At 45.1% G+C, this 17784-nt stretch overlaps 1 protein-coding gene and 2 non-coding genes across 3 annotated transcripts in view; 2 read left to right on the forward strand and 1 right to left on the reverse strand.

The window, feature by feature from the left end:
* LOC119431906 (protein piccolo-like) overlaps positions 1 to 17784 on the forward strand; it is a 208062-nt gene that overhangs the window by 169320 nt on the left and 20958 nt on the right. The window contains 4 exon segments of the mRNA XM_037699348.2: positions 626 to 754; positions 4052 to 4144; positions 5344 to 5439; positions 14439 to 14636. Of these exon segments, the coding sequence (XP_037555276.2) occupies positions 626 to 754; positions 4052 to 4144; positions 5344 to 5439; positions 14439 to 14636 (516 nt within the window).
* Positions 9308 to 9382, reverse strand: Trnas-gga (transfer RNA serine (anticodon GGA)). Its single transcript has one exon. It is a non-coding gene; the product is annotated as a tRNA-Ser (tRNA).
* Trnas-gga (transfer RNA serine (anticodon GGA)) lies at positions 9752 to 9826 on the forward strand. Its single transcript has one exon. It is a non-coding gene; the product is annotated as a tRNA-Ser (tRNA).

Consider the following 17784-nt stretch of genomic DNA (forward strand, 5'->3'; position numbering starts at 1 on the left):
CACTTACGGCTGATATTTATTGGAACCAGCACGTCAAAAGAAAGATTGCCCCGCGGTTGTCAGACATTAGCACTGTGAAGATAGGCATCTACCATATTCAATCAAAAGAGCTCATCGATCATATCGAATTAGGCTTTCCTAAGCAAAACTGCGCTGTCAGTAACACAGGTGTCACCAGACCAGTGATCGAAGTGTGCCTTTAGCAGCAGCTCGCATGCGATGACAATATTACTCTTTCTGAGCACCGTGATAACACCTTAGGGACGCACCGTTCACTGCGAAAAGTGCTCATGCAAGCCCTCGTGCAAAAAAAGTGATTGCACATTTTTCTTTTCAAGTATCATGGTAAGCACCCTGTCATGAATATTGATTTACTACCACGTTAGCTCGGACACCCCTTAATTCTATAAATATTCTCCTCGTGACCCAGTTCCCTCCCCTTCCCTGTTCCTGTGACTATCGACAAATGTAATTTCGCACAGCCTCGAGATGCTCACCACCAGTCAAGAACCGTTGTTTTCCTGAATTTGCCTCACGAATCTCGCGATTACTTAAATGCGCGCAAGCCGGGCAAACTGTAACTCCTTTTTCAATTACCTTGCGGATCTCGCGAACTTTGTTGCAGTGCTGCATCCTGACGACGCGTGGCAGGGCAACCCGGTGGAACGGAAGTCATCGGCACCGTCCGTCTACTCTGTCTCTCCGGGAGCTGGTGGAAAGAACCGCCAATTGCTGGCCCAGGACAGCCTGCCAGGTGAGAGGCATTTTTCGACAATACGGCTCCTGAGTGCAGCCGTCCGTGGCCTGCTAATGCCGACAGTGGCATCCCAGAACACCCCCAAGAACGTGCATTTGTAGGATGCATCACGTGAAATAACCGCAGTGGAAGCATTCCTAAAAAACGCCCTGTTATGCGTCATACGTGCTGGACGCACTACACATCCATGTGCACAAACACAAACGGTCGTGCTTAGTGTGAATGCCTAATCACTATTGAACGCCGTGGTTACAGCAGAGGATAGCAGCTAGACCTGCTTACAATTCACAAAGCCTTTTGTTTGTAAGAGCTATTTGCAAGTGGTCGGCCGCCTTTTCTAATTAAATGCCCAAAATTACGATTGGCCGACTCCTGGGGGAGGAGGGGGTCAGTCTGTTCTGTAAGTATCTACCTAGTGGACTGTACATTTTGGTCACCCCTCATCGGATAGAGCTGTACGAACAAGCGGGAAACAGGCGCCCTTAGCCAGTCTCCCTCTCGCTAGTACAGCTCCAGCCAATCAGCGAAGGCAGAAATAGATAGTCCTCTAGGCGGAAAGTTAGGAACACACCCCCCTCCCCCACCCACTTCGCAACTCGTACGACCAGTTCTCGACCAGAACAGATCTCAACCAAGGATTGATCTCAACCAATTCCCTCAGTTCTTACTTTCCGGCTGTGTTAAACAAAATGCAAGCTCACGTAGAGCCAGGTACATCTCGATCCCTATCTGTCCCTGGATGACGGACGCAATACTCTTAGCGAATAAACAAAAAGAACACTGGCACAATAAACTGAAACAAAACAGAGACAGTGATTGTTACCGTGCTCGAGATAACACAGCGCGAAATGTCTCTATTTGATTATTCCGTAGGCGTAAAATAGAACATTATAATACATTCATGATAAAAGCAAAACGAAATTCCAAAGAAATTTGACGAATAGTGAATTCTGTAATAAAGTCAATAAAACAGTGCAGTATACTTCCCGATAGCGACGGATTAGGCGCTACTGACGCAGATCTAGCCGAATCATTTAATGACTACGTTGTTACTATGGGCACCACTACACAATGAAACCAAGGTGCCCATGATACAGAGTTTGTTTCGTTTTTACTTGCTCCTCAAACAAACACATTTCTTTTCCCTGAAATAACAACCGCGGAAATCATAGATACTGTAAAGCTTATGCCATCAAATAAGGCCACGGGTCACGATGCTCTACCTCTAAGCTTACTCAAAAACAACATCGACATCTTGGGTTCTGTGCTTGCAAACTTGTTCAATGAACCCGCTCTATCGGGTACATATCCTTACCAGCTCATTATCAGAAGAGTGGTAGCAATATACGAAGCAGATAACCACTTAGCGAAGAATCATCCAATAACCATTTTATCATGTATTAATGCGCTTTTCGAAAAACTGATTGCAAAGCGCATCACAAGCTATCTTGAAAAATACCGCATACTTTCAAACGCACAACACGGTTTTCGAACTGGTTATTCTGTTACAACTGTCGCTAGCTCCCTAACAGAAATGATAAACGAAGCACTTAACAAGAACTGCTTCGGACTGGGCGTATTCTTGGATTTTAGAAAAGCGTTTGACTCGGTAGATCACAGTATACTATTACAAAACATAGAACATTAATGTTTTAGAGGACAAGCAATTGGTTTTTTTTTCGCAGCTATTTAACAAATCTTAAGCAATACGTAGTAGTTAGAGGCAAAGCATCTTCACTAAATACATTAAAAGGGACGTTCCGCAAGGGTCGGTACTGGGTCCAACACTCTCCTCTCTCTTCATTAAAGATTATACTAGATCACTCACATTTTCTCATTCTATCTTATACGCGGATCGTACAGCTCTAATAATTACACGACAGTCACAGTCACTACAGGAAGCCAAAGAAATCGCTTGAAGTGAGCTGCAGAATACTTTGGCATGGTTTGAAACTAACAACCTTATTTTAAACTCCTATAAGACCAAGTATATAGTATTTGCCTCGAACCGAAAAACTATTCCTACTAAGTGCAACTTGTACCTCGGAGACTCACAAATCTAACAAATTAGTAGTCAAAAATATCTAGGAATAAGTCTTGACGCGTCGCTACAACGGGCTCCACATATTGAACAAGTAACTAGAAAAATAGTTTTTGGTTGTTATACCATATTAAAGGCGCGCAAACATTTCCCATCTTCAAATATTACGTCTAATTTATTTCAGCATATTTCATTGCCAATTAACACATTGCATAGAATCTTGGGGTTTTACCTACGCCTCGTCAAAGTCAAAGTTCAGTCAATCAAAGTCAATCTTTAGTCAAAGTTCAGAAACATGCGGTGACAACAAGTGCATCGGCCACTAAGGACGCGCCCTCTGCACAACTTTTTGCGCAGTTAAACTTATCCAATGCCATCTATCCAATCTCGGGGCCGTAACATAGCTTTACTCATCCACATAACACTAGCCACGAACAAGACACATCTCTCATTACTATTTCTCACGCCTACAAAGGACGCTAGACAATATGAGCATAACAAATTCAACTTGCCGAGATCTCAAAAGGTCAACATTCCCTATCATTTGTCAGTGCAAACAGCTTCATCAGAAAAGTTCCAAATGCTGTTCCATCAATAAAACATCACTTTAAATCGTGCATGTAATGATGATCTGTTTTTGCTTCTTGCTTTGAATTGCAATTTATGCGACATTTATGGTATGGATCCAAAACTAGCCACATAGGCTAAAGATCCAGATGATATTGTCAATAATTTTCTATAACACTATGCGGAATAAGGATTTCTTTATTTCTTTCTCTTTCTTTCTTTCTTTGTAGTTATTTCTCTCTCTGTTTCTTTATTTTTCTTTCTTTCTTTCTTTCTTTAGTGTAAGAACTCGTGAACACGGGCCCTGTATCTAAGAGTAGTCTGCCTAAGTCTTGATGAAAAAAAAATGCTATAGGAAAACAGTCAGGGTGTTTTATGCTCGCTTGAATTCTAATTCAGCAGATAGGCAGAACACGTGGTTTCTGTATCCTCTATATGACGTAAGCACCAAAAGGTGACGCCATCGGTGCTGCCGCGCACGCCCGTGTATACGATGTTTCCGTACTACGTAAACTAGAATATGCTTACGGGCGGGCTGCTTCGCATTTTATTTTTCGTAAGAAAAAAAGAGAAAAAAGAAACTTCAGCTTGTATCTATAGCTATTGCACTTGTCTTCACACCTGTATTCTCGTTACCTTGAGTTGTTACCAACTATGACCTCACCCTCGCCTGTACCTCTTCGCAGAGCTGTACGCGTCTTCGCCTACGCAAGCTCCGGAAAGGGCCAAGAGCGCCAGTTTCAAGGTTCGCCGAAACGTCAATCTTCCGGACACAGCAGGTGAGTGCAGGTGGTGGACCACCAGATCCTGAGCGTGCAATTTTACTTCTCGGACCGAAATTCAGAATGTGTATGAACAAAAGGTGGTGTTTGCAAAAGGCTGCTGCTACTGCTGTACTATGTTGAATACAGGTATACTTAAACCTATGTGAGTCCAGATGCAATGTTCCATTGATGCGTTTTCCGTTGAATGAAAGTGCACCGAATAGGGGGCAAATCGGTTACCAGATTTGACAAATACACCGACTGACAAATACGAAACAGAACAGCCTAGAAATGCACGGGAAAACAACATGCTTATAATTGGGTTGATGTTAGAATTGGTAACACACCAGACTCGCACGAATGCTGGTCCAAAAAAAAAAGAAGAAAAAGAAAACTGTAGTAGACATCAAACATGCACAAATCTGCAGGTCAATGCAAGAATTGCTTTTTATTACATGTGCCACAGACGTAAGCAGTGAAAAATTTGTTCACAGACGAATATCTCTAGCGACATCAACATCACCATGAACGTCCGACTGTTATGTCCACTGCTTAATAAACGCCTCTTCCCCATTGATCTCAAACTACCCCTGTCTTGCACCGGCTGACCCCCCACCTTATGCCTGCAAATTTCACTAATTTCATCACAAGCTAGATGCATGTCGTGATCGTTCGAGCTAATTTCACAGGAAATCAGACGGTGCGCGAATCACGAAACGGAAGTTCGTCATCCTCAATGAATTATCAGTAGGGTGGATGAGAATTTCCCCCTTTCTTGAGCGAACTTCATCTATCCATTTGTTAAAACTCGAAATCTTATATTCTCCGACTAAAGCCGTAATTTAGTGCTACCCTTATTTGACCAGCACCTGGATGACTGTGTCGCTTTGTTGTGGTCGATTCAAAAATGCACGTTCTGTCCCTAGTTAGGCAGTGTCCTGTGCAGAGTTATTATTTCTGGTACGTAGTTTTCCCCTCTTTTCCTTACCCCCCCTGCAGGGTAGCCAGCCGGGCTCAGTCCTGGTCAACCTCCCTGCCTTTCATTTATCCTTTTTTCTCTCCCTTCTCTCTCTGTTTCGTATAGTTGTTCTCTACGGTGTTAACGTTTCCCATCGTTTCGTCTATAGAACAGTCGCGTATGCCTTTCTTTGTTCGAGCACCTAGTCGAGTCTAGCCTTAGTCACATGCACTCGCGTTCCCCCTTCCTCGTGTAGCCATGGACGAGAGGCGGTCGCTTCCGAGGCGAAAGCTTTCACGGACGGTGAGCCTCAAGTCTGAGGAGAGAGTCAACCACGTTCCAGTCAGCAAAGGTAGGCCGCAGCTCTCGCGACACCTATGTATGTGAACGCGTGAGCGCGCATGTGAATATGCTCTAGGGCGTGGCCTCGAAGATTTGGAGGGGCGTGCTGTCGTATGCATAGAGTTTCTCACTATATTACCTAGAGGAAAATCTGGCGCTGCTGCGCTGTGGTATGCATGGGAATGCCGGTATGTTGTGACTTCGGATTGGCATCGTTCTTGGAGAGCCAGGAAGCCTTCAAGACGCGCCTGGCTAGCACCATTCAGTCTGTCACAATGATTAATTTCCTGCGGAAACAGCACGCAAAAAGCTGTTTTAGCTTTACTTTTACACAAAAACATGTTCTGTTTAATTTTGAGGACTTACTATTGGATGCACAATCATATGAAACGTAAAAGGTATCAGCTGGCCGCTAAAGTTGGAGGAAAGAGGACAAGATCCTCGCTCGCTTGGAACAACTTGTCTGTTCTTGCTTCTCTTCTGTTGATTCTCCATTGTAGGTGAGTAAACGTTATCGAGAGATGTAATATGAGTGAATGAAAGCCTTTTATTAGATTTTATTTTAAGAACGCATTATTTGTGTAGCCATATCCACGTTTTAGACGAAGCCTCGTACAACACCCGCCAAAACAAGCCTCGCAGACACATATCCCGTCATTCCCATGACGACACAGCGCCCTTTACGAAACTCGCATAGACGGTAGCGCCAGATTACCCTCTTGGTGTTATAGTGAGAAACTCTATGGTCCTACGCGTCTTCAGATCTTGGAGGCCAAGCCTAGAGTTTTTAAATCCGGTGTGCACAACTAGAATGTTTCCGTGTGCAGCGAACGGACACGCAAATAGAAGTTTCCTACAGAACTTACTATAGAGGGAACTCCGGCACGTGTCTACGGAATCTGCAGGTGTGGCGGTTCATGTGGGCAGAGACCAATTGTCTTGCTGTGTCTAGAAAACATTGAGGGCCTGCAAATTTAGAAAGACAAAGCGTAATAAGCCCACAGAACGTTTGAAGTCCAAGTACAAAAATTTATCCAAAACCATGTAGTAACTATCATTTCTATGGCAGCGGGACGGTCGCAGTGCTAGAGTTCCCTCTAGTAATTTTAGTATAGTAATTTAGCATAGTTATTTTACCCCTCTTGTTAACCTCCCGCCTTTCCCCTTTCTTCTGTCTCTCTCTCTCTTGTCTTATTACATTAATTTTAGTACAGTATCTCAGGGTAGCCAAACAGTCTATGCACTGTGAAACCTCCCTGTCCTTCTCTGCCATTCCTCTCCTCCTGCTTGTTTAGAAGCTCTATGAATTGACAACATGTACTTCATCCATGGACTAGTGTTGCCTGTGCTTCCGCCGCTACTAAGACGCTCTTAGCCTTTGTCAGGGACACTGGTCTCAATGAGATACCTCAATTATTTTGTGCGTTGCGCGTTCTGCTGTGTCTTGTGTACGTTGTGTATCTGTGGTGTGTACTGCCGTTTCTCACTGTTCCCATCTGACGTACAGTATCGTAGGCGTGCTACCAGACGCTCTGCCTCGCTCTATCTCTATCTCTCCGTCGCATACAGTAACACCCACTGAAAGAGCTACTAACTAGTCACCGGCCGCTCAATCTAGTATATGCTCTGCTAAAATATGTCCGTGTGCGGTGAGCTACGACGTGCATTTGGTCCATGGGCTAACACTACCTGTGCGTCCCGCTCAATGAAAGCGCATTTAACCGTCCACAGAGACCAACTGGTCCCCACGAGCTACCTTAATTAGTTTATTATGTTAACTAGTTCTGGTTTGTTCTGTGTATCATGTGCGCCTGTGGCGTGCAGGCTCCGATCACTGTATTTCTCATTGTTCCCATTTTAAGCGGTGTGTGCCGCGAGGCAAACCAATATAGCTCTGCTTCAACAGCTATTTCTCGCTATCCCTAGTTATGTCCATATGCAGCCCAGCCCAATAACATGGTGTCGTAGCACATCGCAGAAAGTCATCGCATGCTTACGTCAGAAGATGTATGGGAGGGGTGGCAGGACGGGGCGCAGCTGCGCTTCTGGTGATATCTGTGATCAACCCCAATACACTTTTATAAAAATAGAATTCTGGGCTGTGCTGTAACGTGCCAAAACCATCATATGACTATAAGGCACTCCGTGGTGGGGACTACGGAACAATTCTGACCACCTGGGGTTCTGTAATGAGCGCCTAAAACATAAGTTTGCGTTTAAAAAATTATGCAAATCTTAAGCACTGTTGAAATTAGTTTAAGCGAAGCTTATAACATTAATCTTCGCGAGAAACGCTGTTTCTTTGTTTAGCGACCATTTTCAAGCATGGAGCACACGACAAGGCCATCCCACTGTGAAACACCTCGCTTAACGGAAACTGGTGGCGTTCGCTTCAACACCGCCAGACACCACGCCCGTTAGAAGTCAGAATCTATCGCACATAAGCAACTCAATTCCGGTATACGAAGTGCTTCTTTAAGTATACTTGTTTGGGGGCACCCGTGAACTGAAGAGCATGGTAAGGTTCGGCTGCTATCTCATCAGTGCATACCGTCAGCAATGCCCGGCTTCGCGTTTACGAGCAACTGTGCGCTCGATTGCCCAGTCATACTCAGGCTGGGTATCGACGCTACAACGGATACGCTGCAACACGGTACGCTACGACCTACGCTTTGAGTTTGACAGCGAAGCTGTTAGCTTCTATAGTGAATCGGAATTTGTCGTGTCCGCGTGCAAGGCTCTCGCTGACGCAAAAATGTGGGCCGATCCCGGAGACAGTGCAAAGAAGCGGGAAGCGCACAATGTGTACTGCTTGTACAAGAGGCATCACGTGACGTAACCAGGTGACATCATCACTTGGCGAAGACGTCATCGCGTGACGTCGTCAGATTACGTCATCAGGCGATGTTGTCACGTGACGATGCCGTTATTTGGGCGAAGTGCTCGTCGCACTCCTCGGTGCTCATCGCTGCCACTCGATGCTGCAAAAACTACAAAACATGTTATGAAATGGGCATACCTGACCAGATCTATACGGCGCTGATATGGCCATTTTTTTAATAAATGCATGGACACATTTTATATGGTAGGTGTGCTGTGCTCATATAAGGGCTTATTTAGAGTCCCATATCGACACGTGGTCTTCTGAGAACTCTTATTTGGTAATGTAAATATCGCCCTTGCATACATTTAAGGCCACACACACGCTAATGGTCAAACTTAAACCCTTTTGTGACAATATAAAGCCATACTTAGATTATACATAAACATACGCGTATATGGTCATACTTACAGCCTTATATAACGATGCCTTACTTGAATCATATATGACAGTATATGGTCTTACGTGGACTTTTATGTGACATTATAAGACCATATGTACAGTCATATATGGCAATAGTTGGTCTTATTTGCGTGCTTATATGTCCCTGCTTGCGATTGGGGACCTTAACCGAGAAAGCGTAAGAATGGTGTTGAAGATTAATATGCAGAATACAAAAATAATGTTCAATTGCCTGGCAAGGGGACACGAATTCAGGATCGCCAGTCAGCCTCTAGAGTCTGTACATTTATCTTGGTCGATTACTCACAGGGGACCCTGATCAAGAGAAAGAAATTTATAGAAGAATAAAATTGGGCTGGAGTGCATACGGCAGGCATTGCCACATCCTGACTGGGAGCTTACCACTGTCGTTGAAAGGAAAAGTGTACAATCATTGCATTCTACCGGTGCTATGATGTAATAGTTCAGCGGAAATCTGCTAGGTGGAGCGAAGTAATTCATAAGAAACTGAGACATCCACCCAAATGTAGCAATTCGCTACTATGGAAACCCAACTGGGTTCCTCGAAAGAAAGCCTCGCAGTTGAAGAAAAATTCGTCCTGGTCCGGGACTCGAACCCGGGACCACCGCCTTTCCGGGGCAGCCGCTCTACCATCTGAGCTAACCAGGCGGCTAGCAGATGGCAGGGCGAAGTCGAATATGTCGACAACTCGAAGCAAAGGCAAATATATGATGTAATAGTTCAGCGGAAATCCGCTAGGTGGAGCGAAGTAATTCAAGAGAAACTGAGACATCCACCCAAATGTAGCAATTCGCTACTATGGAAACCCAACCGGGTTCCTCGAAAGAAAGCCTCGCGGTTGAAGAAAAATTCCGGTTGGGTTTCCATAGTAGCGAATTGCTACATTTGGGTGGATGTCTCAGTTTCTCTTGAATTACTTCGCTCCACCTAGCGGATTTCCGCTGAACTATTACATCATATACTTGCCTTTGCTTCGAGTTGTCGACAAATTCGACTTCGCCCTGCCATCTGCTAGCCGCCTGGTTAGCTCAGATGGTAGAGCGGCTGCCCCGGAAAGGCGGTGGTCCCGGGTTCGAGTCCCGGACCAGGACGAATTTTTCTTCAACTGCGAGGCTTTCTTTCGAGGAACCCGGTTGGGTTGCCATAGTAGCGAATTGCTACATTTGGGTGGATGTCTCAGTTTCTCTTGAATTACCGGTGCTAACATATGGGGCAGAAACTTGGAGGTTAACAAAGAAGTTCGAGAACAAGTTAAGGACCGCACAAATAGCGATGGAACGCAAAATGTTGGGATATCTGATATTGTAGTAGACATTAAGAGAACGAAATGGAGCTGGAGATGAAACGATCTAATGCGTAGAGCAGATAAACGGTCGGCCATTAGAATTACAGAATGGGTGCGAAGGGAAAGGAATGCATGCAAGGTGCCGCGAACGGTCAGTCGCACGGCAATATTGCGTGTACTCGCGGGCTTCTTTCAAGCTCGGAAATACTCTCTTACGTTAGCACGTATTGAGTAACAGAAAGCTGCATCGGGAGTTTTTCGTGTTCCTGTACAGTTTTCTAATTGACGCTTTTCGTCTAATTGTAGTACATGAGAAGCTGAACAATTAATTAAGACTAATTTTGTAATTAGGCGGAATGCAAAAAGAAGAATTAGAGTATCTTCAAGCGACGGCAAACAACATTGTCTCTGTCCAGTTACGTGGCATTTGCATATTTTTAAAGTTTGGCTCAAGTTACGTGGAACACCCGGTATACCATACCTATAATTACAGTATCTCTGTTATGTAAAATTATATAATTTTATGCAAATTTCGTTCCCTCTCCTAAAAAGGTGCAAGAATTTCGTATAAATTCTGTTTCATGTTTCCGTGAGAAATGCACAGAAAACTGGGTATGATTGTTTACGGAACGTCGCGGTAGCGAACGCGTGCAATTACAATGACCACGGTGTCAGAAGTGTGTAATTTGTAATTTTCGATAGAGTCTTGCCGCGAGCCTCGGTGTATATGTTTCAACTTTCTTGCTCGTACCACGCCCTCATTGTAAAGAGTTTCGTGCGCGAGTAGGCCTAAGACACCGTCGCCTGCTTATTTCTTTCTTTTATCTTTTTTCTGCTCAGCTCTATAGTTTGCCCAGGACTCGACGTAACGAACCGGCATTGTATAATCATCCAGTTATTCAGCAGTCAAAGGGACCTCGCAGGGATCTCACGTTGCCCTAAATGTCGCTTTTGTCGTTTAGTTGTCAGTGTACATGCTTATGCATATACCCGACCAGCACTACAAACAAGCAGAATGCATATGAACAAAAAGGCGTAGTACAGGCAAACGTAGCAGAAGAACGCCTTGGCACTTCGGTTTTCCTTCGCTGTTCGCTACTTTGAACCACAATGTTCGCAAAGTGACTTCTATTATTCTTTGTGGCTGCCGATTAAGAAAAATCAGGCCAGTGAAGTTTGTTAAATTTTGTTTCCTGGTACGGAATGAGACAGCAGCGCCACCGCAACTTCGTGATGTCAAGCCCGGCAGCTTGTTCGTGCTTTTGTTCGTGCTTGCAGGGAAGTAACCTGCCAGCATTTGTTCCACCGATAGATATAAACCTCGCGTTGTACAATTATGACGACTGCTTACGCTGCCCAAAAAGGTCAGTATATACCGTCTACAAAAATTCTGTGGCCTTAGAACCACAAAATAACTCGGCTTCACATTGAGTGTAGTGCATACGGACGCGGGTTTTGTGAAGTGTAAATTGCCTTTCGAGTGGGCCGCAACGCTCTGTCGAAGAGCGAATTTTCTTTCAATGCCGCCAGCGGGCCAACAGCAGTCAAGTGGTTTGAATCACACGCGCAGGAGTACGTAAAAGGCGCAGGTGGTGTGCTGTGATGCTTGTTCTCAACGCGCGAGGTGCGGCCATCGTAACACCATGCCTCGCTTCTATCATCACTTGGTATTGACGTAACGGGCACAATTTAAGCAGCGCTCAGCTTCACCTGACGCCGCCAAGTTCTGTTCAAATACACTTTTTGTAAAATCATAAATACTCGGTTCCGGATACTTCCTTTCACTGCGGGCTTTCTCCATTCCATCGACAAGTCGACGGTGCTACGGTGTGTTCGTTTTTCTTTCGTGCGTAAACGTACTCGGAACCTGAACTTTAATAGGTAACCTTTCGTATTGGCAATTGCTACACTAGGATCCCTATGCTTTTCTCTGGCGTCAATAACTGCCGCACTGTTTGGCAGGTCCTCGTATGTTCCTGACAGCTATTTATGTTGTAGAGGAATTGTTTTCCGCTGCAGGACATGCACTTGCGCATTCGAGTCGGTGCTTTGTTTGTTAGCATGCTTGAAAACGTTGCTCATGCTTGCATCTTTCACTCTGGTTCAGTGCATTCCTGAAAATGTTTCCTTTAAAAGTTATCTTACTAGCTTGCGCACTAAACAACATGGACGAGAGAACAAATGAATCTAATGTTAGGCGTCATGTGTGCACCAAATGTTACTGCACTTCCTGCAGTCCGCCCGTATGGTGGGAGCAACAATAGCAGGGTTTAGCACCACGACCGATACTGGCTAGCTGGGTGGCGCTGAGCCGTGCTCCCTCAAGGGCTGCAGAAGATAGCGCCAACCTTTCCTTTTCCAAAGGAACCGCTTAGTAGTAGTAGCTGGGAATGGGAGGGGGTTGCGGCTGGCGACGACCGATCCTGCCAGTGCCAGGAGCCGCCAGTCTGTCGCACAACAAGGTTCAAAAAATCTTTTCAGAGAAAGGTGCAACATAGTTGCCAGACTAACATGGCTACCAGTACGGATAGAGGTATTGTGTACAATTAAAACCTGCAAAGAAGTAGAACCGGAACAAATATGAAGCCGTCTTTATGTTTATGAGAATGTAAGAGCACACAAAAAAAGAAACACGCGAACGAGTTTTCGGGCATTATAAAAAGGAAATCTGTAGTGCTATGCAAGATGCTCCTAGTTTCCCGCTCGCCTGAGTTTGCTCGACGGCAGTCAGCGAACGGCGATAGAGTGGAACGCGCGATAGCAGCAAACAAAATGTCGAGATGAAGTCACGCGTATGTCAACAAGAGCGCACCCTGCGCTTCCTCGTTTCAAACACAGAAGACGGGGAATGTTACGCGCCAGCGCCGCTTATTGTTATCAACGCAATATCGCAGTTCCGTGACTGTCCCGCTATCTATCTGCACACTCGGCGCAAGCCACTTGCCACGCCTTTGATGGGGCGCGCTACGGACGTGTTTCTTCTTTCGGACATTATATGTGTATCCACCGTCGAATGCGAACAGTACAGACGTGGCGCATTCTCATGCCAAACATTTCCTTTCTTTCGGGTGCGTTAAAGATAATTTTTTTTCCTGAACCTACTGAACTGAACAGGTAATGCACTAGGTGGTACGATAAACAAGTGAAAGAAGGCACCGACGGTGTCACCGCGTGACACCTTTTTCGGCCGCTCGTGAGGTAACGCCCGGGTGATGATAGCCCAAGAGTGAATCTGGATAAGCTAATGAAACTGTAGGCGTGCTATATATAGTAAGAAAAGAAAAGCAAAAGTCGGGACATTTGGCCGTCTCGACTGGGTCAAGTCAGGACAAGGGACATTTACTGAGAAGTCAGAACTGTCCCGTTAAATTAGGGACGGTGACAAACCTATGTGGAGCATGTGCGTGCGAAGCTCATCAGCCCGTTGATCTGCTGAATTTTGTTCCACATACCGAAGTCGTTTTCCACTTACTTGAACTAGACGCGAACTGCAAGTGACTGCGGTACCATGGCCGCAGCTGGTACCATCTCGTTTTTATGTCATATTTTACGACTTGTCACCACATGCTGGGCAAATTGTTTGTGTTGAGACGTACCATGTACCACTTCGAACTTCCTGTGAACTCGAGCGCTGACATTTTACATTTTATTTTTAATATTCCCCTGTCTTGCTTGTTTTGCTTTGCTTCCTTGAACCTGCCTTATTTGATATGTACTGTTTTGACTAAGCCAGAAGGAGTAGCCGACATCACCCCCGATACCAACCTCTCCTAAACACGCACATTTAAATATGTTTAAAAAGCAGGCCAGTCTGATGGCGGTTTCGCGTCGCTGTGTACAGGGGGCGTTAGGCGTCTGCGACGCCCTTTCTTTTGGCACGCCTTCAGAAGCATGAAACGAAAGCAGGGCGCTTGCTGGACTAGCTTTCCCACCTCAGCCCTCTGCAAGGGAAAAAAAAAACGCGTCATTTCGTGTCGTTGTTAGCATGGTAGTGAACGTATAGCGTTGCACATACTTTCACAGAATTGTATATCCTTGCATAGCGTTTTACATGCTTGCATAGCGTCGTATGTAGTTGGAAAATGTCCGCCGGCTCCGCCAGCACATTCTCGTTCAGGATGGCTTGAAGACAGGCCAAGTTTTCTCTTTTAACCGGAAATACGTGAATACAAAAAAAATTCGCTTGGAGTGTTCATATAATTGCTGTGGTAATACAAAAACACACTACACTGCCGATTCAGCCGAGCAAATAATAGCTCGGCGATTCACCCACACATAGATGGATGGATGGATGCTATGAGCGTCCCCTTTGAAACAGAGGGGGTGCGTTGCGCCACCAAGCTTAGTTCTTACTTTGCCTAATGTCCTACCTATCTTTTTGAGAGAACAGATACGTGACGTGCGCGTGCCACCTCGCAGGGGGCAACGACGGCGGTGACAGCAGCTCCGGCTCGGATCGCTGTCTGCAGGAAGTTGGGCCCGGCCAGAAGAACTCCCGGCGAGACCTGGCTCGCCTCGGAGAACTCAAGCTTGGCTTCATCATGACAAAGGGTCAGCTCGAAGTTGAGGTCGTCTGCGCCCGTGGACTGCCTCTCGGCTCGGGAGGAACGCCACCCGGTGAGTAAATTGATAACTAAATTGCGGAGGCTCGATGCTCCTAAACTGCAATGTGGATTAGGGCGGACGCTGTATGTAAAAGGCCTCCGGATTAATTTTGGCTATTACGTGGGGGTAATGCACGTAACCACCATATTATCAAGAGAAAGAAAGCACGGATATGAAAGGCGGGGAGGTCAACCAGACGAGCGTCCGGTTTGCTACCCTACACTGGGGGTATGGGAAAGGGGGAATTAAATGAGGAAAAGAGAAAGTGAGCACTGAGTACACGTGGGAGCATGCACAGGGACACTATAAGCGGTATCTCAAACCGTTGCATTTTAAGTACTGTACTAGCTTACGAATCGCTTCTTGGGCTTGTGACGGACGTACTCTCAAATGTTCCTCGATTCGAAGGTCCTAATTCTTTCACTCTGATGATAATGACGATGATGATTATAACTTATTGGCATCCCCTTTGAAACGGAGCGGCGACAAATAGACACCTAGCCTGCTTGATTTGATCATATAGGCTATACGTCTCCTTCATTGTAGAGCGTTTGTATACATCTCCTCAATCTTTCTTTTTTCTTCCTCTAAACTTATCTACTTGTACCGCTACCTATGCTGTAACGAATCCGGTCATATTAATCTCTTCCCTACTTTTTTTTTACACCAACACTCTAAACGTCTCTTGCTTATCTCGACTAATGAACGGTTGATGCTTACGTCCACTTTCAACCCAAGCGCTTCTGGAAGGTGTACGTTGCCTACGTGTCTCACAGGGCGAATCCCTTCGCCTTCCATTAGGATGTGCTGAGTGGTCTCCGAATTTTTGCTGAAGCATACACATGCCTGATCTTGCTGTGAATATTTTCTCCGGTATGTTTTTGTCCTTGGGCAACCAGCTCGAGCCTCAAATGGTAAGGCACTGCCCTTTGTGTTATCGTACAGATTTTCCCACGTAAATTCTTTCTTCCCATTCTTGTAAATCTCTGTGGTCTTTTTCATTATTTGCACCCAATTCGCTCTCTGTTTCTCTCACTTTCTAATGACTTCTGGTTGTCTATTGACATTCTCAATTTCCCTGTACATGGCTGACAACTTTCTTGACCGCTTCCTACATTTTGTGTCCACGCTTTTCAGGTACAAATACTTGTGCACTTTATCCGCCCATTTATTTCCGTCCATGTTCCTGAGTCTTTCTTCAAAACTAATTTTGCTCTGTGCTTTTCTGACTTCAAAAGAGGCCCAGGCCATGTCACCCTGCACTGACTCATGTGTGGTTTTACCGTGGGCTCCCAAAGCCAACCGGCCTACCGACCTTTGGCTAACTTCCAACACCGACAAAATAGCCAATTTTAAGCACAGAATAGCATTTGCGAACATTAGCGCTGGTACCATTACTCCTTTCCAGATTCCACGCACCACCTCATACTTTTTTTTATTATATGGTTTTTAGGAGATGTTGGCGCCTTTAATTGGCGCCGGCTACTCCTTTTCACATAGAGGTATGAAAAAAGAAAGAAAGAAAGAATGAACCTACACGCATTAAAATTAAATGTCAACTCCAAATCACAATAACACAAAGTCCAGTCACATAAGTGCACTAATACCACCCTAATACTGAAAGTCAACTCAGAAACACAGCAACACAAAGTTCAGTCACGAAGGCGCATAAAGTTAAACACAAAATCCAGTCACATAAGTACACTAATGTCACACTAAAACTGAAAGTCCACTCAGAAAAAGGGCACACAAAGTTCAGTCACATAGCTGCACTAAAGTAAACACAAAGTCCGGTCACGTAATTATACTAAAATCATGGCACATAAGATAGCATGCATTCGATTTAAAGGAAACTACATGAACCCAGGTGTCGAATTGACCATAGAGTGAGTTTATCACAGATAAACACTCTTTTCAATAGTTTCCGAGAATATTGCTCGCTTCTAGAAATCTTTGGAGGGCCATTAACGCTCGTCTTTGCAACGAATATGTTGGCCAAGGACCTAATATCTTCCTGAGGCTGAAGGGCCTGCGGTCTAATGTCTCTAAATAACGTGCTAAACGTTGTCTGTGTGTATCGTGTCGCGGACATTCTAACAGAAGATGCTGCACATCTTCATCCGCGTGGCCACAAGTACATTCCGGACTATCAGCTCTCGAAATTTTTTGGAGAAAATGTTTTGTGTACGCGGTACCGAGCCGCAGACGGTGAATGAGTGTTTCGAAGGCTCTGGTTGTATTTAATGTGGACGGGATTTTGAATTGAAGTGTAGGGTCAATGTGAAATAAATCTGAAGATTTCGAGTTCTGATCAAACCATGTCGCTTTGCAATCACGGAGTGAGATCTGTCTTAGTATGTGCCTCAATTCTCCTTGCGTTAGAGGGAGACCGTGTGTGTCGGTATTAATACGCGCTTGTCTAGCAGCCATGTCTGCTGCAACATTCCCATGGATATTGCAGTGCCCAGGTATCCATTGGAACAGTATTATGCGAGATTTTTCACTTGCCTTTGTGAGCTCCTTTAGTGTCTCATAAACTAACGCCATGTTTTGGGAATTGCTGATGCCACCACAAAGTGACGATAAAGCTGCTTGTGAGTCACAAAGGATGACCCATTGGTTCCCTTTTTGCGTTGAGTTTATGTATCGCAACACAGACAATATAGCAAAAAGCTCTGCTGTAGTTGATGATGTCGTGTGAGAAAGTTTAAACGTCTGTATTCGTTTCCATTCTGGAATGACAAAGGCAGCTGTAGAAGAATTTGGTTGACAAGAACCGTCTGTATACGCTTGAATATATCCAGGGTAGCGAAAGTATATCTGGTACAGCGCCAGTTGTTGGGCTGCTAGCATAAACATGTCTCGTTTGCGAATAATTCCGTCAACCGAAAGTTCAATTTCTGGGGCGACAAATCGCCATGGAGGGTAGGAAATATCTGATATCTAAAATTCGTTGTGTGGTAGTAGATTTTTTGCACCTGAATCACAGTAATGATTTTCACCCTGTCTCTCTCAATAAGTGTAATTGCTAGTGGGTGCCTTTTGTGCTGCACTGAAACGCGAAAGTAGTGTAGACATACTTATTGTGGCCCCACAGTGCTCGGTTTCATTATTGCTGCATTCCGCTTCCTCTTTATTTTCGGATTATCTTGGCGGGTGC

The sequence above is a fragment of the Dermacentor silvarum genome, chromosome 10, assembly GCF_013339745.2.
Source record: "Dermacentor silvarum isolate Dsil-2018 chromosome 10, BIME_Dsil_1.4, whole genome shotgun sequence".
Taxonomy (NCBI): domain Eukaryota; kingdom Metazoa; phylum Arthropoda; class Arachnida; order Ixodida; family Ixodidae; genus Dermacentor; species Dermacentor silvarum.